Source organism: Mus caroli, unplaced genomic scaffold (genome assembly GCF_978045245.1).
Source record: "Mus caroli unplaced genomic scaffold, Mus_caroli_1 scaffold_9, whole genome shotgun sequence".
NCBI classification, from domain to species: domain Eukaryota; kingdom Metazoa; phylum Chordata; class Mammalia; order Rodentia; family Muridae; genus Mus; species Mus caroli.
Window position 1 is genome coordinate 118,776,156 of NW_028227264.1, and position 20,779 is coordinate 118,796,934.

The 20,779-nt window shown below is 42.5% G+C and overlaps 1 protein-coding gene across 1 annotated transcript in view; it reads right to left on the reverse strand.

Annotated features, from left to right (window-relative positions):
• Positions 1-8,491: 8,491 nt before the first annotated feature.
• Cand1 (cullin associated and neddylation dissociated 1) overlaps positions 8,492-20,779 on the reverse strand; it is a 36,983-nt gene continuing 24,695 nt past the window's right edge. Inside the window, exons 7-15 of the mRNA XM_021173558.3 lie at positions 20,531-20,676; positions 18,877-19,169; positions 17,866-18,007; positions 16,086-17,579; positions 15,189-15,284; positions 13,508-13,677; positions 13,262-13,426; positions 11,991-12,098; positions 8,492-9,056 (exon numbers count right to left, since the gene is read on the reverse strand). Of these exons, the coding sequence (XP_021029217.1) occupies positions 8,832-9,056; positions 11,991-12,098; positions 13,262-13,426; positions 13,508-13,677; positions 15,189-15,284; positions 16,086-17,579; positions 17,866-18,007; positions 18,877-19,169; positions 20,531-20,676 (2,839 nt within the window). The 3' untranslated portion in view covers positions 8,492-8,831. The remainder of the gene's footprint in view (positions 9,057-11,990; positions 12,099-13,261; positions 13,427-13,507; positions 13,678-15,188; positions 15,285-16,085; positions 17,580-17,865; positions 18,008-18,876; positions 19,170-20,530; positions 20,677-20,779) is intronic.

Here is a 20,779-nt window from a genome sequence, read left to right on the forward strand (position 1 = left end):
GTAGTTTCATCCGGATCTCTGAGAAAGTCTTGGGTTGGTCTGGCTTCCCACAGCCCAGGCATAAGGAGGTCCAAGGGAAAAGCTTGTGCTCTTTGCCTGTTCTCTACCCATCTTGTTGGCAAGTTCATCTGTGCCTGCCACCGCTACACTCCTTTGCTGACATCGGAAATGAGCTTCTTTGGCTTCTTCCCCACATAGACCGAAGCCTAGCGGCTCTTCAAGACTCTTCTGGGCCTTCAGCACCACATTGGAAATGCTGAGGAGACCAGCCTCATGGACGGAGCAGCTCCCGGGTTCTCAGCCTCTCCTCCAGGGTAAAGAAAACCAGTGTTAGACTACCCAGATTACACCCTGTAAGCTGGCCTCAAATGCTTTTCATATACATTCACTCCACTGGTTCTGTTCCTCTAGAACAGATTAAGAAAGCAAACCAGGGTCCGATAAGATGGCTCAGAGGTTAAGGACCTAGTTTCTGTTCCTAGCACCCACATGAAGGCTCACAACCATCCTTAACTCCAGTCCCAGGGCAACCAGTACACTCTTCTGGCTCTGTGGGCACCAGGCACATATGTTACACATACATGCAGATAAAATACAGAGACAAATACAATGAGTTATTTTTAAAAATGAACACATAAACCATAAGAATGGAGATCTCTGCTAAGTCAAAGGAGGTAGCCATCAACCAGAGCAATCAATCACAATCAAAGTGGGCAGTAATCAAAGCAATCAATCGAAATCAAGTAGGTAGTAAATCAACAACATAATGAGTTTAAAAACAGCACAAAAACCTGACCAAAGGTCATGACCAGATGTCACACTTCAGCAGCAGAAAGTCACTTTGTTGTTCCATGAACACATTTGTTATAGGCTAGGGGTGGCTGTCTCGATCACAGGGTTTCTGCCCATCTTTCAGTTCCTTTCGTCTCCTTATGGTAGATTTGGCTGTGGGTAGCAGAACTGATCATGAAGATTTAGACCCATAAGCCAGCTCTCCAGCAAGAACCAGTGCCAAACCCCCATAACTGGAAACTCAGTACTTTTGCTAGGTACAGCACAGGAGAGGACTAGTAAGTCTGGTGGGATCTCTATTGGGGGTGGGGCAGTCTCAGGTTAGAAGGAAGGTGGAAGCAGCAGTTGTAATACATGCGCTCACACAGGAGAGGAAGGCTTTGGCAATGCCCGGACTCTGACCTGGGGGAGGCTTTGCCAGTTTCTGTGGATCTGAGGTACCAGGGTCCTTTGTCATTGATACTCATTCGAGATTTCAACAGCTCCTTATACACACTGTCAAGGCTTCCTTCAAACCCCACAGTAATGGAAAGAAAGGCTGCAGTTTCATTGGTGATGTGAGGCTGAGTTTCGAGGGGAAGGGTTAAATGGTAACACTTAAAGGAAGCATCTGTAACCCAGTGAGAGAACAAATAACTGATTTAGGACACCAGGAAGACGCCAGGCAGGACCAAGAGGAGATGGACTGCAGGCCTCTGAGTTTCCGAGGAGCTAAAGCAATGGCAGAACCTGACGGATACAACAGTGCATTAGTTACTTCTATAAACACGAGAAAAAACATGGCGGTAAACGTTCTGAGGACGAGCCTGGTAAGAGGCGGAAGCATGGCGGCAGGCAGGCAAGATGGCCGGAGCAGGAAACTGAAAGCTTACATCTTCAACCACAGCAGGAAGCAGAGAGCAAACTAGAAGTGGCTCGAGGTTTTGAATTTTCAAAGCCCTACCCAACTGGCAGAACTTTCTCCAGTGAGGCCAAATCTCCTAAACTTCCCAAGATAGCAGCAACTGGGGACCAAGTCTTCAAATGACTAAGCCTCTAGGAGACACTCTCACTCAGATTACCACAGGAAGGTCTTGGAGTTTAAGTAACTTCACATACCCAGACTGGAATGCCCGATATAGCTTGCAGAGGTTGGCTTGAGACCTACTGCATAACATGACTGTAGTTAATAATTGGTGCATGCCTTTAATCCCAGCACTTGGGAGGCAGAGGCAGGTGGATTTCTGAGTTCGAGGCCAGCCTGGTCTACAGGGTGAGTTCCAGGACAGCCAGGGCTACACAGAGAAACCCTGTCTCGAAAAACCAAAATAAAAAAAATAAATAAATAAAATAAAAAATCGTTGCTTCAAAATTGCTAAGACTGAATTTCCACAAAGAAGTGTTAGAGGCAATGATGTGCAAGCTTTAATCACTTACATGTATATACTACAGAGGGCCAGGTGCCTATTAAAAGTCACCCTCCTCATCATCACATACTTTGCCTTATCTCCCTCCCTTTATCTCTCCACCGCTATAGTATACACATGTGTATATATGTGCATTATGTACATCTACTGTGGCCATACATATGTCATTCTAACTTGTCAATTTATGATATTTACAAAATCAGGACAAAAGAAATAAGGTAAAGGTTAAAACCACTCATGGGTGTGGGATGTATGTACCCTAAGCATGTTAGAAAACATCCAAAGTGCTGGTCCTCTCAGGGGGACCATTGTTTTGTTTACTTAAAAAAAAAAATAAAGGTACCCTTGAAACACACTGGCGAAGAAGTATTCGATGTGTTACTGGTTTAAAAGAATGAACGAAACTGATAAGGGGTACCTTGGAAGGCAAGGTGGTTTAGGCTACAGTGGTGGGAAAGGGAGGTGGGAGATGTGGCCAAGTAGGAGCTGCCTATCAGCAGGGGGATGGAGGGTTTGTAGTAGGAACCTGACACTCTGGAGTAGAGTGTCCACCTTTAACCTTTCTCACGGCGCAATGGCAGGCAAGCTGTTCTCCCCAACCTTCAGAATTAGCTACTGGATGGCACAGACCTGGCACTCTGTAGGAGAGTGTCCACATCTAGCCATTCTCACGGCGCAACAGCAGGCTGCTCTCCCCAACCTTCGGAATTAGCTACTGGATGGCGCAGGATTTGCTTACCACCAAAACCGTGGTCGGCTGCGGTGTGATTCTACGTGTAGAATCTGATGGGACTAACTTCGCATTGGCCTCTACTGCAGTAGCCAACATGTCTCAAAATGGTGTGTTTTGACTATCCTGGGTCCCAAGTGGGATGGGAACAGATCTCCCCCGCCAAGCCCCCACCCCAAACTGTCTTGGTTTAGTTAACCATTCCCTGTGGTACTCCAGCAATTTCCTGCCTCTTTAGATGCAAACCTACCCCACCTACAGACTCGCTCTGCAGCCTTTTTCTAGTTTGCTAGTGTCCCTGCAGTCAGACTAAGGACTCCATCGTCTACCACCCCAGACTCACTAGTTAGCTACACTGGGCTCCGGAACTTGCCATGCAGATGGTTGTGCCTTTATGCTTTGGCCGATAAGGTCCTGTTACATGCAGTCTCTCTTATGCTTGCCCTGATCCTCAGACTAGAGCCTCTCTGCCCTAAGCCCACACTTTGCCTTCCCCACTACCCTGCTTTTACTACTATCTGTATGTGGCTGAGCCTTTCAATTGATGGCCTCTAACAGCAACAGCAGAAGTTCCTTTCAGAACAGCCATTTCTTTAATGCTCAATCACTTTGTGTTGACTGTATTTATGTATGGACAGATGTTCGTGCATATGTGCACCACACCCCAGAGCTCTCTCCGGCTTTCTTTTGACTCTCAGTGTAGGCTGTGAGAGCCATGGCAGCACACATGGCAGAGTGGTGCTCATCTGAGCTTCTGGGCTTTTATTTTGTAGAGATCCCATATTGGAATGAAGCAGTAAACATGGTTTAAGTGTAGATTTTACTTTTAAATTATATTTATATTTAGGGGGTGTGGCTGCCACGAACACTACGATATGCTATGATAGTATTCATGTGGAGATTTCTAGAAGACAACCTGCCAGAATTGTGTGTCTTTCCACCATGTGGATCCCAAAGACCAAACTTGGGTTCCAGCAATCCTGGGAGGGAGGGGCTTATCTCAGGAGCTCTCTGGAAGCCCTAAATGTAGATTTTAAAAGCAGAAAACAACTATGTAAGAAAGTGTTCAAAGTTACCAAGGCCAGTCACCAATCTATAGCTAAAATCCTGACAAATTAACCTCATTGATCTCATTAATGAGCAAAAGGCAACTGAGTGATCAGAGCTGCTTATGCTATTTCTTCTAAGCATACTGAGTTTCAAAGTTATCTATCACATTCAAAGTTATCTTGTTTCAAAGACACTTGTGTCAGTTCTGCCATTTTGCTAACAACCTCAGTCTTCAAAATTCCAACAGGGGGACCAAGATTCACCTTAAACCATTTTGTCTCTGACCCTGAGCCAATTCTAGAAAAATAGCAAAACCCTGCTCTAGTCAACCTGACTGAATAGCTGTGGTCAATAAGCTCTGGGAGCATGAAAAAGGCCACCATTTGGCATTAAGTCCCCCATTTGCTGGGAAACAAGTCTTTACTTCAGGAAAGCAAGTTAATGGACTTAAAATGTGTGTTTTGAACATGTTTCTTTGGACTTTATTAAGAACTCAAGTGCATTGGATCCTTTTGGCCACTGCTCCTGAATTTACACGCTGCAGACTGCTTTAAACTGTTCCAGAGCCCACATTCTACTAGTGGCCTTCATAATCACGTTTCTATGAAATAAGCCACTTTATAGCCAGAGGAAGTTGGCTCTGAAGATCAATTTAAATCACTGGAGGCCACACTGCATGGAAAAGCTTTTCACTGGGCCATGCTAATTAATTAGCACAATTAGTTGGTTATAAGCAGCAGCTATATATTAAGATGGAAAACGGATGCACTAGGAAAACTCTTACCTAAGAACCATGAGATCTGTCTACTGTCCTCGGAGAACTATCTATTTAACTGCTGCTGCCCGATATAGTGGCTAGAAATGAGAAAATTCTTTGTCAAAAAAAAGTGAATCTCAATTGAGGCAATGCAGGCTTGCCTAATTTGGGGGGGTGGGGGGGGGACTTAGAGCACGGTCTCTGAAGGCGTGTCACTATAGGACCCAGGAGGTAGAGGCCAGGATGTTATCTTACAATACACTCACACTCAAAACGATTACAAACTCTTTAACAGCATCAACATCCAAAATCCTTATCTAAAGTAACGTTTTTACTTACTGCAGTATAAATTCTGAAGGAAAACATGGATTTTATTTCTAGAATAAGGAACCAGGAGTTTATTTCCACATCTCTTAGGAAAGCCTCGCTTAGTTTACATATGGCAATGATTGCAAGCAGATACACGTCTTAACACTAGTACAGGTACATACACATTTAGCTGCCCTCATCTAAGCAAGCAGTTGCAGTTTTGTTTAAATGTGAAAAAAAAAAAATCTATGAAACAAGCAAAGTAACTTTCCAGAGTAATAGCTTATCACAGACGAGTAAGACACGGGACCGCCACTGTATGATGCAGAGTACAGCTCTATAGCTTTTCCTTCATATGTGTGAGCATTCCCAAGTCACTCACTGAGCACCCACTGTTACCAAGGGGCTAGATAGGCTAATTCCAGCACTCCCGCGTCCCTCATTGGTAAAGGGAAAAAGAGTTTTGTTTCAAGTAAGGTTTTTCCTTGTCTCTCTCTTCTGAAGACCTGAGCAAAATAACATTACCAAACCACCCCGAGATTTGTTACTAGAATTTAAAGGCCTGAAGACTCCAACACAGAACCCTAACCTACTAAATGAAATCTTTCTGACTCTGACTCACTGATGCCCAACAGCACAATCACTGGTTATTAAAATGCCCTAAGAAAACCAAATCCTTCGGGGGGAAGCCAAGCCACCTTTCTAACATACAAAGAACAAAACCATGTTACTGAAACCCTACAACATGGTACAGGTCTTCACAAAATCCCCATTGCTATTACTAGGAAACCAAGCTACTCACACACATACATGGTTTCACTTCGTGTTCCTCCTAAAAAAACAGCTTTATCTGGTGAGCTTTGGACAGCTGCTGGCACAGGTCCACTGTGGTCCATTTTATAACCAAATGTCAATTTCCCACCCCACAGAGATTAAAGAAGTAGCTTAAGAGTTAAGATGAAACTTCAAGTAAACACTACAATTGGAATTTTACTTGTTGGAACATTTAACTTTCGCATCCAAATATCAAAAACGTTAACTTTGGATAACTTAGACTCACACACATGCACACAGACACACCATTTTGACAAAGGGTCTTGTTATGCAGCTCAAGCTGGCCTTGAACTCATCTCCTGCCTCAGCTTCCTGAAGAGCAGCAGTCAAATTTAATGTGGGCAGAAAATATTACTCCAATTACAAAGCATTCCTATACACGTTATCATGTAAGTAACGGGGCTCTGAAGACATAGGAACAAATGAAGTGACATTAAACAACTTCAGCAGTTGAGGATTTTCTATACTTCAACATTTTGAACTTCAATCATGGCTTCATGTCTGAGGCTGAGCTAGATACAAAAATATCAAAACATCCCATAGAATTATTTCCCTATGTTATTGTTTACCCAAGGAATGTAAAGACTAAGGAGGACTCATTTGGTTGTTTAATTATGATTAAATTATGTAAATATACAAACATTTAACAAAACCATCATATTCCAATCTTTTCAGATTTCTAACTGCTAGCAGTTAAGCAGCCTTTAGATATCACTAATAAAATATACAATTAAAATAGTTGCATTCAATCCTACTAACTTTATAAATAACTTCTTAGGTTAGACTTCTTCCTGCCTAAGTTTAATAAGACAGTCTAAACCCAAAACGCAATGCATACTGAGCTTTCTTTTTAAAAACTCCATATAGTTCTAAAGTAATCTCAACATATTCCTAAGAATAGCCACCAGCTTGCTCCCTCGCACTACTGACTTGAGAACTGGCAGGCAGAAGCCCGACCTTCCTAGTGTGTGTGGTAGTGGGTCTGCTGCTTCCAGTCCAGATGTGGACCACATCACCACAGCATCAGTGTGGCTCAGCACTGAAGCCCTGAGCCTTCTTCTGATGGCCTGTGTATAGAGGTGTCTAGTTCCTCGGCTCTGTGTGTATAGGTAGTGATACTTTAACCATTAAAGCAGATTTTCTTCATACAAGAATTTAGTGACGTAGGAAAATGAGTTGACTTGCAAGACTCAGAAAAACAGAATGTAACATGTAACCATGGGGTAACCAATGAAAGTTTAGGGGCTTAACTATAGGTAATTAACTAAGACAGTCATGGAACACACACAATGTCAAAACCTGTTCAGTCCCAGAGCTGTACTGTAACCACCGTGAGACCACATCACATAACCCCAAACTGAACTTTATCCACATCTATACCATAGTAATGCATAGTGCATAATATACTAAAATAAATTCCTATTAGTTTTGTGCAAACTATGGTATAAAATTATCACCTGCCATATTTTGCCATGGCACCAACTTCATAGAATAAGCCAATGTATAATCAAAAGCCTCACCAGTACCAATCAATGTCCTTGGTTGGCATCACTGTACATTCAAAGCCAACAGCCACAGTCTGCTCTGGCCGGAACAAGTAATTGTGCATTCGACCTTACGGCAGTCCAACGGTGCAGGTTTCAAGCGGAGTTCTTGAAACCAACCACTCAATTTAACAACTGCCTCCCTCCAATACATGTAAACTACGTCGTGTGCGCAGAATGAAGAGTGCTCTTATTTTCAGAATACCTAGATCTTCCTGTTGGCAGGAACACCTCAAAGATGAAGGAGGCTAGTGTGCAAGGAGCTCACAGAATGTTGGATACAATTTCAACTACAAGGGAAACAATTGCAAAAGCTTTGCTGGCCCAGCAAATACTCAACACTTACCAAAGACGATAGGCAAGTTAGCTCGCCAATGGGCTGGGGGAGGTGGGGGTGTGACTCAATTCTAAGAAAGCTTTAGCTAACAAAAGGGGTGATGAGCAACTTGAGAAATTTCTTAAAAACAAAAACTTGAATGCACAGGTGAGGTTTTTGTCCTCCAGTATAACAAATGCAGATACTCAACAAGAATAAAACAGTCTGGCTTTGAGAACACGCACGCAAACTGTGGAACAGAGGAAAACCATAAATGTGTAAGGAAATTTATAATTGTAAGAAGTTGCAAATTGCTGTGATGTGATTTGCTGGAAACATCCATAAATTCACACTGGCAGTTAGAAAACCACATTCAACATTAACTCCTCTTTCACCAGATAATATTTGGTGTGCAAAAGTATCTGAAAAATTGCACTACTGCTTATTTTAATGTGTATTGTGAAGAATCTGTACATGCTGTTACAGACAAGACATATTTGTAAACCTGTTCATGCAAAAGTCAGTGTGCACAGGGATATTGTTAAGCCGTATACTTAGGTGATGCTTCAGTATCTTGGCTAAGATGCCAATCTCTCTGAAATATAACATATCTTAAATGGATAATCTACCTGCCAGGTAAAGATCATTTTATGACGCTGAAAGAAGAGGTTGTACAAGGAAAGAAACATGGTCTTCGTGTTGCAGAATTGATTTTAAATGAGAGAATTTACAAAACCAAGAAATCCATGGTCATAAAGTTTTAACATTTTAATCCTACACATTACAGGGCAAACAGATACTGGACCCTATTTCCACATTTCATAAATCCAAGCTTTAGTTCCCATTTCAAATGTTGCCCTAACCACTAAAAACATCAGTGGCTTTACAACCTCTGGCTTACGGAAATACAGACTTCTGAAGTAAAAGCTACAAAAACAACAATGGAAGGAAGAAAGCCGAACAAACTTCCCGGGAAGGAAAGTAAAAGTGGAACGTCCTGAAGCTCTGACACTTCTCTCCCGTGTCTGTGGTCAACTTGTCGGTTCAGTGCATTGTGCGGTCACATGTAATGGTCCTCACGGGGCGCACACATCTAACTCGTGTCCATTGATTCCAAATTAGTGGACGAAGAATCTTTCTGGATACTTTCAAAGATGGCTGCCAGCTCCGGGTTGGAGCTGATCTGTGACTGGAATTCACTCATCAGAGGGCTCTTCTCTGCCTCTGGAATGGTTAACAAAGCCGCCACTGCCCTCATGGCAGACCGCTTTAGCTCGTCTTGCTTTTCAAACTCCTGCTTTACAGAGTTTGCCTTGACCTGCAATACAAAGACAACCCAGGTCACATGCTGTAACAGAACAAAGCGCACCAAGAGAAAATCCCTCCCAGGCCCAGAAAGCACACTACACTTCAAGTGCAGGTATAGCAAACTTCAAGACACCAGTTGTCTCCTAGTAAGGGACTATTTCACACAAGTCTTACTATATATAAAAAGACAGAAAATCCAGGCCTACTTAGTTGAATCAAGTTGGCCCTACCAAGAATCCAGGTACTTAAATTACTACAGACTTCAGTCTACTTTTTACTTTCATGTTTTCTGTTTTTATCCTGTAGATTTTTATTTGTTTTGCCTGAGTTCACACGAGGGAGGAAAACAAGTTTATCTGAGTCTGACCTACTTTGCTTATCACAATTATTCCAGGTCTACTCATTTTCCTAAAAATAATTTCACGTTTTTAATAGTTAAATTTCATCCCGTGTGTATGCATATATATATATATATATATATATATATATATATATATATGCATACACACACACACATATATTACGTATCACCCTTTTTATAAATCCATTCATCTCACATGAACGCCTAGGTTGACTTGATAGTTGACTACCGTGAACAGTGTTGCAATAAACATGGTTCCATGCATCTCCACTGCCTAGATGCAGGGCGTGTCCTAGGTCATGGTAGGTAGTCCATGCTGTAACTGTTTCTGAGGATGAGCCGTGTGGGATTGTGAAAGGCAGTCAGTCTGTGTTCTGGGCAAGCAAGGCTTACTCCGGAGACCCAGTAGAAAACTCAAGGGTCAGAACAGTGAGCTACGTTCCCAGACACAGGTGCCTGACATCACAAGTCCTCAACTCCATAATCCTGTGACTATTAGTCACGTAAACAATGTCCCAAGCTCCTGGTATTCTGGGCCCCGCGCCTTGTTGTCCGCTCTGCTTCCAAGTGACTGCCTCGCCTCCTCCAAAACTGCAGTCAGTACTTTGCTCGCCCAGTCCCACAGTGACTGCCCCCATAGAGCTGCTCCTCAGATGGCAAGGCCTGCCCTAAACTCTCTCTGCTTCCACAGACAGCAATGCTTGCTCTGGGCTCTCTGCTTCCTCTGTCTGACAGCCAACACATGGTTTCCTGAGGTCCCTGCAGGTCAAAAGGCAAGATTCGAGTTCTCACACTGGCCAGCAGGCTACCACCGCTTTGGCTAGAAAGCCTTTCACTCAACCCTCTATGCTTATTATATTCTTTTGAGCTTTTCTTCAAGATTGGACTTTCATCTCCTGCTTTCCAAGAAAATACAAACGTGAAAAAAGGAACCTGTTTGCTAAGAGCACCGCAGCCTCGTGACATAGCAGCCCCTCCCCATCCACCAAAGCCTGCCAACGCTGCACCGGAGGCTTTGCTTGCTTGCTCCCCTACAGGAACACCTAAATTGTGCTTTTCAACACAAAATTGTCTTGTTTCTTTATTTAAATGCTATTTTCCCCCTAGCATTCGAGATATATGTCCAAAAAAAAAAAAAATCTTTCAACTTGTTTAAGATTTCCTTTCAAAAGTCATCTAATCTACTTCCACAGGTCAAATCAACTATGCTGACTACCATTATTCAATCCTTAATTAACATCCAGTTTCCTTTTACAGACAATCTGCTACTGCCTATCCCAGATACACAATTAACATGGTATTTTCTTCCTCAGCCATCCAAAGCAAACTTAAAGGATGCCTTCCAGGACTAAATTCCGTAAACACCCTCACTTTTCTAGGATCCTAGCAACGACCCATGTCGTGGTCCCAAGCAAACCATTGCAGGCTTAATGTTTGCTCTCCACCAGATGCAGACATCCCCTGCTGGGGTTCCTCTACTGCTGTAATTACCCTACAGGTTTATCCCCACAAAAAAAAAGGACAGTGCCTGCAGCCACAGATCAAGAGACAATTCTAAGGACTAAATTCATTTCTAAACATATATTTGACCTGTAAAACTGAACCAAGATGTACATGGTGGTGAGTTTTAGCTAGAGTCCTGTTCAAACAGAGGAGCTCAACTGAGTAACTGCACGTCAGCCTGTGGTGCACTTTCTTAACTGATGACTGGCGTGGAAGGCCCCACCCACTGTGGGCAGTGCTGTCCCTGGGCAGGTGTACTAAGTATCTATCTAAGCAAAGTGAGCAAGGCAGGGAAGGAAGCCAGGAAAAGCAGCATTCTTCCATGCCTTTCCATCAGTCTTGAGAGCTCCTGTCCTAATTCCCTCCATGGTGGTCTATAAGCAGTAATATGAAATAAAAACCCTTTCGCCAACGCTTCGTTTTGGTCATGCTCTTTTATCACAGCAATAGAAGCAAACTAAAACAGGATGGGATTGAAGCAGTAAGAATTTCCCAACAAAGAAAACCCACAACTTTAAGACACACTTCTGAATTCTGCCAGACTTTTGAAGAAACACCAATGTTTCTTAAAGCACCAAAAAGGGAAGGTACTAACAAAATTAATTTGAAAAGTCTGAGAAGGACTGGGGAGACGGCTTGGCAGTTAAGAGCAATGACTGCTCTTCCAGAGGTCCTGAGTTCAAATCCCAGCAACCACTGGTTATTGGTCAGTTTTTCTTTGGCTTGTTTTTTTGAGACAGGTTTCTCTGTCCTGGAACTCACTCTGTAGAGCAGGAGGACTTAGAACTCAGAGACCCACTTAGCTCTGCCTCCAGGGCCTGGGATGAAAATGTGCACCACCACTGCTTGGCTTTTTTTCTTGTCTAAATGTAAGTTAACTTAATGAAACAAAAACAAAGCCAAAATTCCAGTTGGTAGACATGGTGGCATAAGCCTCAGCCTATCTAAAGAACAAGATAGTGCCTCAACACTCCCTTCCCTGGACTCAGTCATAAGTATTTTAGCATCTTATCTGAGTGCATTGCCACGCCCTCTAACGCCTGCGCCAAGTGTAGCCTAATGATGCCCAGCAGCACTTACCTTAGTCGTACACGTAGCGCGCAGTGGCTCCACAAGTCGGTCCAGCCTTTGTAGTACCGCACTTGGACAGAGGGTAGACAGTCGCACCAACATTAAAAATGTTAGCATCTATTGGAATAAAAAAACACATTTTTTCCCCCTAATGACAAAACCCCACATTCTGGAACACTTCTCTTAGATAGAAAAAGTGGTTACTATGCCAATTAGAGTGCTAGCTCAATTTAATCTGCCACTCAGAATCCGACTCATTCCAACCCTCAAGTGAGGGCCAGGGAAAGCCCAGCCTACCCTACAAAACTAGTAAGGCTCACTGCATATTACAACGCCCGGTGGGAAGCATTTAAAATTCCCAGTCTTTGGCCCCATCCGTCAGAGAATGTTATTTCATCTGCAGGGAGAAGACAGTAAACTTGGGATTTCTGAAAAAGCTAAAGGACTCAACGCATTAGAAACGTGCCGAACTGGAAGGAAAACTTTTATAAATTTCCTTCTCAGCAGAGTTTGGGAAGGCATATGATTATCATTACTCAATTTTGTACAAAACCCCCAAAAATGTTTTAAAAGTTCTTTCTCCTTGGACTATAAATATGTAGGAGTGCACCATAAACGCTGGAATTCGAGTCCCTCTGCTCGGCCAGAGACCCCATTACAGCGAATCATGAAGGGATAGCGCTCACTTTCTTGTTCTCTAGTCTCTCATTTACTGACCTATTTGCTCAAAAATAACTAAATAGGATAAATAGGAAAACAAGACATAGCTCTAAACCTAAGAAGCAACATGAATCTGTTCTAAGGCCTCTGCAGACTGTAGTGTATCTGAAAGGAGAGGGCTCCAGGTTGGCCTCTAACACAATCCCTGCTTAACAGGGCTTGTCTTGTATTGAGCAGGTAAACAAAGGTTAATAATACTCAGCCTAGGCTGAAAAACAGCCCAAGAGATTTCATGACATCGAAGGGAAAGTAAGAAAACTGGTGACTAGCCTGAAGGATGTGTGTGATTCCGAGGCAAAGAATATGGGTACGCACTATTCATTAAGGGGGCCTCAAATGAATTTCTTAAACATTTGGGATCTACATCCCCTCCTTAGGTAGTAAAAAGAGGTTTTGGCTTTCTCTTGTGTATTAACCAATGCAACTGCCTTTGTCTGCTTCTGCACATACATTTTGTAAGATGAATTAAATTTTCTTATACAGCTAAGTAAATTACAAGCATAACAGTTGTTTCATCAAAGTCTACTAAATCATTTTACCGACATTCACAAACATCTTACCTTAATATCATAATGGTCCTTCAAACCATCTTCAACATGATTTAGAAATTCAAAGATATCCAGTCTATCAAGACAGCTGTCTAGAAGTGTATACATACATTCAAAAGCTGCCTTTCTAATGTCTAGACCGTCATCAACCGTGTGTTTAAATGGACCCATTTCTACCTGTTAAAACAAGAAGGGACATGCAAGTGTGTGGCAAGGAAAAGGTAAGTGCGGGGGAGTGATGCAATCTAGCACACTCACCTCTCTTATAAGTTCCTTCCTAACTTTTGTCTCATTGTAAAGATGTGGAAGAACAGAATCCAGAAGGTCCCGTATCAGTGATGGCTTGTTGTGGGCTGCAGAATTGAATGTGACCAAGGCTACTCTTCTTACGTTCAAATCTGGGTCTTCCAAAGTTTTTAGAAAATCACCTGAAAAATTGTAAGAGAAACAACCCAGTCATGCCAAGTTTAAAACACAATTCACAAAGTGTTCTTCTCTAAACTGTCTTAGTTATTGTGGGTATTGCAATTATTTCTTCAAGGAAAATGAAAATGGAGGTCACTGAAAAATCAGACAAGATTAAATGAGGCCCAAAAAATATATTTCAACAGCATAGAAATAAACTACCGCTACCGGTGTTGAATGTGTGCACATTTTTCATTGATAGTCACTCTGGGCACCAATAATGCAGAGGATAGAGAGCAGGACCTAAGGCTGAGTTCACTATTTTTATAATAGTTAATAAATACATGAGTTGCCCAGAAGTGATGGAGTCAGTAGCCGACAAACCTAACACCTCAAAATTCCATATAGTTCTCTAAGAGCAGCAATCAATTCAAAGGATGGAGAATCATATCCTAACATTATCTGTGTCTTCACTGAGGAACATGGGAATTAGTAAGAAAATGGGAGTGTAACGAGGAGACTACAACCCAACAGGACAAATGACAAATACAGTATCCAGCTACTGTAAAACCAGAATGTTAAGTCTGCTATTTTGCAAATGAGCAGGAAGAAATGAGAAGGTAAAATTCCTTAAGGCCGCAGAGTCAGATCGTTTCCCCTGTTAACAGTAAAGCCCGGGACAGGCACTTTATTCCAGTCCCTGCGTTTCCCAATCAGTGTCTGAAGACACCGCGACCACTCAGCAGAGGAAGAGCATGCGCTTTGTGAGGAGCACAGAGGCCGCAGGGCACTAACTAGTCCTTGTTAGAGGATCCCATCTCATCACCAACCCTCTTCAGAATCTCAGGGAAAGGAGGGAGCCTCAGGAAGCTGACAAACAGGATTAGATGAGGAACAGGCTCCAAGGACTGCATGGTAGTAAACTGAACGCCGAAACCCCGACAACTTCTGCAGGTCTTTCCCCGTCCTGACTCTCATAATACAAACGTGTAAGTATATCTATGCAGACAGTAAGGAGGGACTAGACATCTGCCACAGAAACTATTTCTAGGTCCTAGTACGACCACTCATCTGTATCTCTGCGGCCTAGCTCTGAACTTTTATGCAGTTCAAATTGTTCACTATCTCTGGCCCCCTTTCCTGCACACCGAAGAAGGCATGGATCTACTTAGCTATATTCCTATAGTCTCCTCCCTTGTACCAACACTGTCCTTAAGAAAACACAACTTCTGCCTGGCATGGTGGAGCACGCCTTTAATCTCAGCACTCGGGAGGCAGAGGCAGGCGGATTTCTGAGTTTGAGGCCAGCCTGGTCTACAGAGTGAGTTCCAGGACAGCCAGGGCTACACAGAGAAACCCTGTCTCAAAAAAAAACCAAAAAAAAAAAAAAGAAAAAAAAAAAAAAGAAAAAGAAAACGCATCTTCCACCTGGAGGGTTTGGATTAGCACTGACACTAGGGTAAGCAATGCTGAGAACCTTAACAAAGCTTTATACTTTTCCAAAGGCACAGGCCTAAGTGTCGTTGCCACTCACCTATGCAGTTCTTCAACAGTGGATCAATAGGCTGAGGATGATCAGAAATCGTGAACTTCACAGCTGTAACCACCGAGCTCCTGGCATATGATGACCCTAATCAAAACATATTGCAATTGCAAGGCCATTGCTATGCACTCCCCAGTGACCATGAAAGACATTTTAATGCTGTGTCACAGAACCACCAACGTCCTCAACAGTGTAAAACTATCATTGTCCCAACCTGCTGTCTCCTAACTCTCAGGAAACAGAGGACCTAGCCCTCACAAAAGTTAAATACACGATTTTAACTTTTTTTTTTTTTTAAGATTTATTTATTTATTTATTATATGTAAGTACACTGTAGCTGTCTTCAGACACTCCAGAAGAGGGAGCCAAATCTCGTTATGGATGGTTGTGAGCCACCATGTGGTTGCTGGGATTTGAACTCTAGACCTTCGGAAGAGCAGTCGGGTGCTCTTACCCACTGAGCCATCTCACCAGCCCTATTTTAACTCTTTTATTATGAATTACTACCTATTTATTCTAATTGGCTAAACACTGACGAATCAAAAGTATTTTTTTGCATTTAAACTCAATAATTTCTGCAATTTTAATATAAGTATATCCAAGATCTTCATATTAAATTCAAGAGTTGTCTTTTCTATATTTTAAATAAAAAACAGCAACATTAAAATGCAGCTAGCATAAAGAACTAGATCACACTTATTTAGACATTACCCAATTAGACTTCATTGCTCTGAGGAACAAAGTACCTCCAAATATCACTCCATATTATAACGCATGTAAGTGCTTTCTCATCACACACATGGCTTTAAACAGGTTTGTAAAAGGCAGGCATCTTTCAAGGCAACTAACTATCAATAAACTTAGAGATGACCAATTCTTGTTACTCACCTGATATCAAATACCCTTTAAGACGTGGGAGGAGAGTTTCTGGGTCAATAAGAGTGAGCTTCCCTAGACATTCAGCCACGACATTCCTGGTGCCTTCCTCCGCACACTCACAGTGCTTTAGCAGCAAGGCCCAGATGTTCTCAACATATGGCTTAAGGCCTGCCACCGATGCAGAGCTAATGATCTCCTTCAAAGAGTGAAGCAGAAGATACTGCCTTTTGGGCTGACTGGTTATTTCTTGCAGTACAAACGGCAGGTACTCGGGAAGGTTGCCTACACTAATGCTGCCTAATGCATAGGACGCAGCTGATTTGACTTCTTCACTAGGCGATGAGAAAGCCTCTAATATTACAGATTTTAATTCCAACTGCCCACTTAAGTCAATATGGTGTCCAACTTCTCCAAGAGAAAGGAGTGCTAAGAGACGAATGGAATCTGTAGACCTTGAGTTCTTGACATCTTGAATAAACTGACCTACTACAGCGGGTCCCTCTTTAGGGCAAGCTCGAGTAAGGGCAGCTACACATTTGGCAATGGAATAATAAGACTGCTTATGAGTGAGAGCTGTGCTCTGAGAATAAACTGGACCCGTTAGCATGCGCAGCAAGTCCATGTACCCTAGATTGTTTGTTCCAGTGACAACCAGAGCTTGGAAAAAGTCTAGCATGGCACTGAGCGCCCCTCCCTGCAGTAGAGGCGATCTCACAAGTCCAATCAGTTCATTGAGAATAGATCCGCTTATCTTGGACAGGGAGGAGGGGTAGACCTTGGCCAGGGTGGTGAGGAAGCTGATAGCCATCTGCGACACGTGCATATCGCTCTCGCTGATGAGGGGGGGAAGCTCATCCAGAACTGCGTCAATCATGGCGGCCGTCAGGCTGTCACTATAGTTCTTAATGAGAATATCCAGGGCAGAGAGGGTCCCCAGTTTCAAAGCTCTCTGATTTTTCCTGAGGAATGAAGCAAGGATGGGGACTCCCTCTCCCAGCACAGGCCTCAGATCTATCTTCAAAGGTGACCCAGCAATCAGGGTCAGCGCTTTGACGGTCGTTAGCCGGGTAATCTCATTCTTGAGTCTCTCCAAGAAAATCTGAAGGGTATTTGATAAATCAGGACCCAAATTGTCTCCAAGATTGCAAATAATCTGTCCCATACAGGAAATAGCCCTTTCCTTGACTTCTTGATCAATGTCAGCTGCTTTTAAGCGCTTAATTGTGCAGGTGAAGAGATCTTTGATGTAAGGCGTTGCATCGAACGAAGAAGGCTGGTCTAGAGGACGGATCACTTTGACAAGCTGCTGAGTGACAAGAAGGGCTTCTGAAGTGATCTTGTAAAACGGGTCTCCAACACAGGCCACCACCGGAGGGACCAGAGCCTGAACATGAGGATGGAAAACTTGAGGAGAGTGGTTACAGAGGATGACATACAGACACGACAACGCATCAATCTTCAGGTTTGACGAGCTGGACTTATCATTCAGTGAGAAAATGATTCCTGAAAAGCCAATAAAACATCTAATCATTTCTATGCACTTTTCACAAAGAATTAAAACCCACCCTCCAAAGACTTAAATTTTCTATCTGTATTTTATTTCTAACGAGGGAGAAGCATAAAAAACTATAGAAAATATTAAATCCCTTTTCTTACGAGGATCTAACTTCATGTGTTCAAAATGGTCAAAATAAGGTACAAATTATCACAAACTTGTAAGGGAAACATTTATTCAAGCTTATGTAAGTGCCACAAACAAACAGTGCTTAGTAAGTACCCAAAGACGCACCTGGTACCAGTACAGGAATGTGCTGGGTTAGTGCTCCCGGCAGCACATTTACCAGTTCAGTTAACATGTTAAAGCAACACTGTCGGGTCTTCACACTCTTCTCTTTCATCTGCTTGTGCAGGGCTTTAACAATGTTGGGAACCTGCAATCATAATACCGTCGTTAGTGTGCTGATCCAAAGGGACTTCCTCCACATACCTGTAACGACTCACAGGAACTGAGCACAGGAACTGACCTTTGGTCACATTTCCAACTCAGCTCTCCATACTACTCAGACAGGCACAAGTACATGGGAACCAAGTTTCAATCTTGCACACACTATATATAGTCAGTTGCTGAATAGACATTTGCGTGACAACTTCAAGAAAGTACAGAAAAACTTCCTAACAAGCACAAGTCTCCACTGATTACAAAAATTTAAGCAAAATAATTTACAAATACAAAAAGAGTAGAGAGCAAATTGTGGGAAAACAAACAAACAGCAAACAGGGTATTTTTTTCTTCCTTTTTTAGTTTGCTATTGCAATAAATGACACCATACCTCAAAGGTACAAACAGCAGGGGTAAAATTCAGATATCTGATCTACATGTTCTTATGTTTAGCAAAACTAAGGTATAGTCTTTACTAACAAGTCATAGATACAAGGCTATTAACAGGAACCCTAAAAAAACTAATCACGCAGTAACAAAGTAGAAGATTCAACACTCTTTCCCCAACACAGAGAACTCTCACAAAGAAAACGGATCTGAGAAATAGACAGCAAAGAATCCTCAGTCTTCCTCATGGCTCTACTAAGCAACTTCTCTATGCTCAGTCAGTGCTTCTATATCTGTCTATTTATCCTCCATGTACTATTACCATCTATCAGTCTACATCTGTCTTCCTTCCTTCTACCCACCATCCATCTACTTTAATACCATCCTATAGTTCATAAGCAATGGTTTACAACAGCCAATGGTTTCCAAATAATATGAAACCCATTAGCTTTCGGCGCATGAGCACACACTGACCTGACTCTGCAGCATTGTTAGGGGCGTGTCTCCCTGCTCCATTGCGTCAGGGTCACACAGCCAACTTTGCACTGGACGAGTTTGTTTCAAAAGAGACAGGTATGCATGAAAAACATCTGCCTTTACATTTTCTTCCCGCTCTTTAAATCTGGATATCAGCGCAGGAGAGACAGTCTTGTAGAACTCCGGGAGCATCTCGTGCCGTGTGCTGACTACAGCGTCCAGGCACTTAGCAGCCGCGCGTCTCACTTTCCAACTCATGTCGTCATCGTCACTATATTCATCGTCACTCCCTAAAGGGAAGGTTCAATGTGGGACAGGCTATTAACGGTATACAGAGTACATAACTCAGCACACACTGAGCTGCTATTCCTAACCAAGACACGTAGTTAAAACACCTTTGCATCTGCAGCGTTTGTGACAGCCAAGACTGTTTTAATAATGAACTGTGGTTTGCTTACAATCTTCTCAATGAATCTGTTTAAACTCATAAATTCCTCAAGCACTGAACCCAAGTCAAGACTCAGTGGAGAAAAATCAACCAATGGGCATTTATACAAGAAAACCGACTGCTTATAGATCTAGTAAAGACAATAGTTAGGATTACTTCTTTATGAGAAGAATCCGGTCACTGGCTTCATACATAGCTTTTCATTGAATCTTTTATGTGCTACTGGAACAAAAACTTTTTTTTCCAACTTTTTATCAGTCTGTGTGGAGATCCATTCTTCATTAAGAAAATTAACAACAACATCTAACAACAATCCTATTGAGGTGACATCCAAAGAAAAATGAAGTATTACAGGTAAGATTTAGTAGTTAGGGATTAATAAGAAGCAGACCAGAAGACAGACAGCGGAGAGGTATGGTACATGAGAGCACTAACAGCTAAACACCTGCAGTCATTTGCAACCTTATCCATTACTGCACTGCATTCAAGACAGAAGGGTAAGAAATGACTTTAATAATGAGCGAGCGTCTGTGTGAGATCTACTGCGGAGAGAATGGGAAGCACTTGCTGGAGTAGACTGAGGTGGCTTAAACTACAGATTTTATAAGTTATTGCATAAATTTACACAATCAAATTTAAAACATCTTATAAGAATAACAGCACTCGGGAGGCGGAGGCAGGTGGATTTCTGTGTTCGAGGCCAGCCTGGTCTACAAAGTGAGTTCCAGGACAGCCAGGGCTACACAGAGAAACCCTGTCTCAAAACAAAACAAAACAAAACAAAAGAATAACAGGAATCCTACCAACCCATATGCTCGTTAATCTACCCATTTAGATATAGTAGAATTCTTCCAAACAAAACAGCAGTAGCCATCCCCTTGAAGCATTCCTATAAGGCAGTCTGACTTTAACCACATGTTTACATTATTCGTGAGCATTAATCGGGGCCTCAATGCAGGATCTATCAATACTAAGCAAACTGCTCTGAGTAGGGACCTTTAGATCATTTTTTAAAAACCAAAGGCTTTATAAGAAATATATAGAGTAGAATGGTTGCCCACTGCCATGTCCAAGATTCTAGGCTTGAGCATCACAAAGAACAAGACAACCCCTAAGGAACAAACCAAGGCACAATGGCGTCCTCCCCACCTAAGCCTGACTTCCCTCAGGACACAGGCCAGCTCCCATGTACCATCTGAATACCTTGCTCATCGTCGTCCCCGCCATCAGCATCCATAGCATTCTCGTCTTCATCTTCATCATCGTAATTGTAATTTGGATCATAGGTAAGGTATTTTAGGCAAATGTTTATAATGGTAGAAACATGAGGATAAACTTCTTTAGGGCATCTAAATATAAAGATAGGAACGGCTTTAAAAGCACACACGCAAACTGTGCTTCCTTCCCGCCTCAGTTATTAGCAACAATAGCAAAGTGGTATCTCACCACAAC